The sequence below is a fragment of the Pinus tabuliformis genome, chromosome 4_1 (assembly GCF_031772625.1).
Source record: "Pinus tabuliformis cultivar Carrire ecotype Pingquan chromosome 4_1, CPIR1, whole genome shotgun sequence".
Taxonomy (NCBI): Eukaryota; Viridiplantae; Streptophyta; class Pinopsida; order Pinales; family Pinaceae; genus Pinus; species Pinus tabuliformis.
The window spans coordinates 281764876-281768574 of NC_142303.1; the positions used below are offsets into that span (position 1 = coordinate 281764876).

Sequence of the window (3699 nt, forward strand, 5' to 3'; positions counted from 1 at the left end):
GCTCAACAATTCTTGGAACCTTTTCTAATCTCTTCTGCGAATGGGAAGTGCTCACAAATGGTGATTTGAAGATGATTGCAAACTGATATCTGTTTGAAGATGACCACAAATTGAATTATGCTCATTGCTTTGAATCAGGATGCAACTCTGACTTTGTCTTAGGCTTTTGTTGTGGCTTAGCATGCTTGTACATTTTTTATTGATAGTGCTTCAAAACTAAAAGCCCTACTATGAATCACTAATATCATTTTTTATTGATAGTGCTTCAAAACTAAAAGCCCTACTATGAATCACTAATATCATTCTCCCTGTCCCTCGCCCTCGCCTCCTCCTTCCAAATTAGATACAAGGTGAGAAGCCAAATATCTTGCCACACCACTCATATGAATGAAGATAAAAAATTGTGATACTAACCAACCGCCCATTTACAATGCAATTTAATGAGTAGACTTACAAAAGCACGCCCAATTACAATGCAATTTAATTACTAAACTTACAAAACACACCCATTTACAATGCAATTTAAAGGGTAAACTTGCAAATAAATTACTCATTCATTTATATTGTACGTTTCAGTTTGAAAACACGTCAAAACCTGTCGAAGGTATGTTGGATGAACAGAAGCGTCGGGAAGCAATTGAAGGTATGTTGGATGAACAGGAGCATCGGCAAGCAATGAAAGGATCTGTCCATGACCATGCGCTGCAACTTCTACTCGATGAAGCAATGGAAGAATCTGTCCGTGACAATTCTCTGCAACTTCTATTGGAGGAAGTGGTGTGTGCATGTCCACGGAAGCCACTCCAGACTCAAGAGGCACAGATACCATACGAATTTACAGGTGCCCAATCTTCTTCAGATTCAAGGGCAAGCTCTTCCACTGCTCCCTCCGAGGTGGGTTATTCATTCTTCATAGCCATGGAGGAATGCAATTTTTTGCCTTTTTTGTTTTTTGAGAAACGAGAGTAGTTTGTGGGTATCGTTTATGTTTGTTTTGTCCACAGGATTCCTCGCCTAATAATGAGAGCAGGACTGGGAAGGAAGGGGTGGAGGGAAATGAAGATTCCCGTCTTATGAAGCAACTGTGTGGGATCTGTTTAGAAGAAAAATGCCCTTCTGAATTTTTTGATAATAGGGTTTGCTCGCACAGGTTTTGTTGTACTTGTATAACCCTCCATATTTGTAATAAATCGCAAGAAAATTTGGTGCCCATTGCTTTTCCTGAGTCCGATAACAGCGAGCATCTGACGCCTGAACAGTGTGAAGTGATCCTTCCAAAACAAACTTCTCTTGAAGATATGTCGGATGAACAGGAGCATCGGGAAGCAATGGAAGAATCTGTCCACGACCATGCTCTGCAACTTCTACTCGATGAAGCATTGAAAGAATCTGTCCATGACAATTCTCTGCAACTTCTATTGGAGGAAGTGGTGTGTGCATGTCCACGGCAGCCACAGATACCATACGAATTTGCAGGTGCCCATTCTTCTTCAGATTCAAGTGCAAGCTCTTCCACTGTTTCCTCCGAGGTGGGTTATTAATTCTTCATAGCCATGGAGGAATGCGATATTTTTCCTTTTTTTTGTTTTTTTGGGAACAGAGACAAGTTCGAGGGTATCGTTTCTGCTTGTTTTGTACGCAGGATTCATCGCCTAATAATGAGAGCAGGATTGGGAAGGAAGGGGTGGAGGGAAATGAAGATTCCCCTGTTATGAAGCGACTATGTGGGATCTGTTTAGAAGAAAAATTCCCTTCTGAATTTTTTGATAACAGGGTTTGCTCGCACAGGTTTTGTTGTACTTGCATAACCCTCCATATCTGTAATAAACTGCAAGAAAATTTGGTGTCCATTGGTTGCCCTGAGCCCGATTGCAGCGAGCATCTGACGCCTGAACATTGTGTAGTGATCCTTCCAAAACAAACCTTTGAGCAGTGGAGTTTGGCATTGGTGGAAGCCAGTATTCCCCCTTCTCAGAAGGTGTACTGCCCTTTTCGGAATTGTTCGGCACTCTTGTTGAAGGATGCTGCGCCTGATGAAGTAGCATGCTCAAGTGAGGCAGCTGCTGTTGTTAATAAAGAATCAGAGTGTCCTCAATGCAGAGGGTTATTCTGTGCTCAATGCGGTGTGCCATGGCATGCAGGCTTAGACTGTTCTGAATTGCAGAAATTATCGGATTCTGAGAAAGAGGAAGGTGATCTGATGCTATTCAAGCTTGCCAAAGAGAATGGGTGGCAACGGTGTGCAAGCTGTAAATATATCATTGAAATAAATTTGGGATGCTGTCACATGACTTGCAGGTCAGTAAGCTGGTAAAATGACTTCATGGGCAATAAATATAAATAGGGATGTTGTGAATTAATATTGATAAATATAATTGTTTCTGATTGGAAAACAGGGGCGATTCTCAGCCTAATGTAACTTATTTGCTGCAGTTTATCAACCTAACACAAGTGACTTATTTGCTGCAGTTTATAAACCTAACACGTTCCAATCTGGAAAAGGGAGATCAGTAGTTTTCTCCAGATTTAGAATGTGATATAAAAATACAATTTATTATAATTTAGTTGTTAAATTAAAAGTGAAAACGGTTATTATTGATACTTATTTGTTTATGGCTCATTATTATTCAGAAAAAATTATTCTATCTAGAAATTATGTCGTTATAAAATTTTACTCTACCAAATATCTTCCAACTTAAATGTTAATCTTTTAAAAAAAAAAACATACTCTTAGCTAAACAGAAACAATTTACTAAAATTTATATATATATTAAAATTTTTAAAATGGTTTTTCAAAAAACTGTTTTTAAATTAAATTATATATTATTTATGTACCTATCAATAAAATACTAACCATGTAAAGAAAATATTATTTTAGTACAACTACCATTCCATTCGGTGTTCATTACAGGAAATTGAAGGGGTAGTGTTTATGTAACTACAAAGGAGAATTGACACATAGCATTTTGGGTGGTGTTTCAGGTGCGGTTACCAGTTTTGTTATAAATGTGGATTAGCGTGGAAGGCAACTTCTTGCCATTGCTGACACTAAATGCAATGTGGATCAGGGTTTATTGCATTTAGGGTTAGCAAAATGCTATGTTTTGAGAGTATATTGGCTCTACACATGTTTTGCTAATGCTCACTGCATTTTTTGGTAGGCCTTTTGGCCAACTAGCCAGCCTTGGTTTTTTTCGGAGTGGTCCTGGTTTTGCAAAGTAGCCCAAGTTTTCTCAGGAAAACTGTGGGTGAATTCTCTTTTTGTCAAGTTGATGATGTTCAAAATTGTACTTTTTTCAAATTGATGATGCTCAAAATTGTACTCATTTTAGAAGAGGATTTGTAATATGGAGATTATTACACGATGAATCAAAGCTATAGAAATTATTATATGGTTTAGAAGAATGATCAAAATTAATTAATTTTGAAATGTTTTGTTTTATTGTTGTTTTTTTTAAATAATATTTGTATATGTTTTTAAATTTGCATATGTAAATATTAATTTTAATAGTTATAATCATCATTATTATTTTTAAAATTTTGAGATAGTAATTAAAACTATATTTGAGTATTGATTTTTATAGCTAAAATTTATATTGTTAATTTGCTTTTTCTTCTCGAGAAACTTTTTATTTTGATTAAAATACTGTATCTATCATCAAACATATACGCTGTTTGTGACAAGTGTAGGAGCAGATT

The 3699-nt window shown here is 36.6% G+C and overlaps 1 protein-coding gene across 2 annotated transcripts; it reads left to right on the forward strand.

Annotated features, from left to right (window-relative positions):
• Positions 1-547: 547 nt before the first annotated feature.
• Positions 548-3398, forward strand: LOC149175360 (putative E3 ubiquitin-protein ligase ARI9). Of its 2 annotated transcripts, none has more exons than XM_089419622.1 (4): positions 548-894; positions 1005-1529; positions 1643-2298; positions 2983-3398. In XM_089419622.1, the coding sequence occupies exons 1-4, from the start codon at positions 607-609 to the stop codon at positions 3044-3046; spliced, it is 1533 nt and encodes a 510-aa protein (XP_089275748.1). In that variant the 5' UTR covers positions 548-606; the 3' UTR covers positions 3047-3398. The 2 variants fall into 2 exon arrangements, with proteins under 2 accessions (XP_089275748.1, XP_089275749.1); XM_089419623.1 differs by having other exon boundaries at positions 1314-1529.
• Positions 3399-3699: the final 301 nt, after the last annotated feature.

Bases quoted from the DNA above. Each gene is read 5' to 3' on its own strand.
- LOC149175360 (XM_089419622.1), top strand. From the start codon at position 607: ATGTTGGATGAACAGAAGCGTCGGGAAGCAATTGAAGGTATGTTGGAT. The intron at 1,530-1,642 runs GTGGGTTATTAA...TTTTGTACGCAG, and splicing joins CTTCCACTGTTTCCTCCGAG to GATTCATCGCCTAATAATGA. The intron at 2,299-2,982 runs GTCAGTAAGCTG...GTGGTGTTTCAG, and splicing joins TGCTGTCACATGACTTGCAG to GTGCGGTTACCAGTTTTGTT.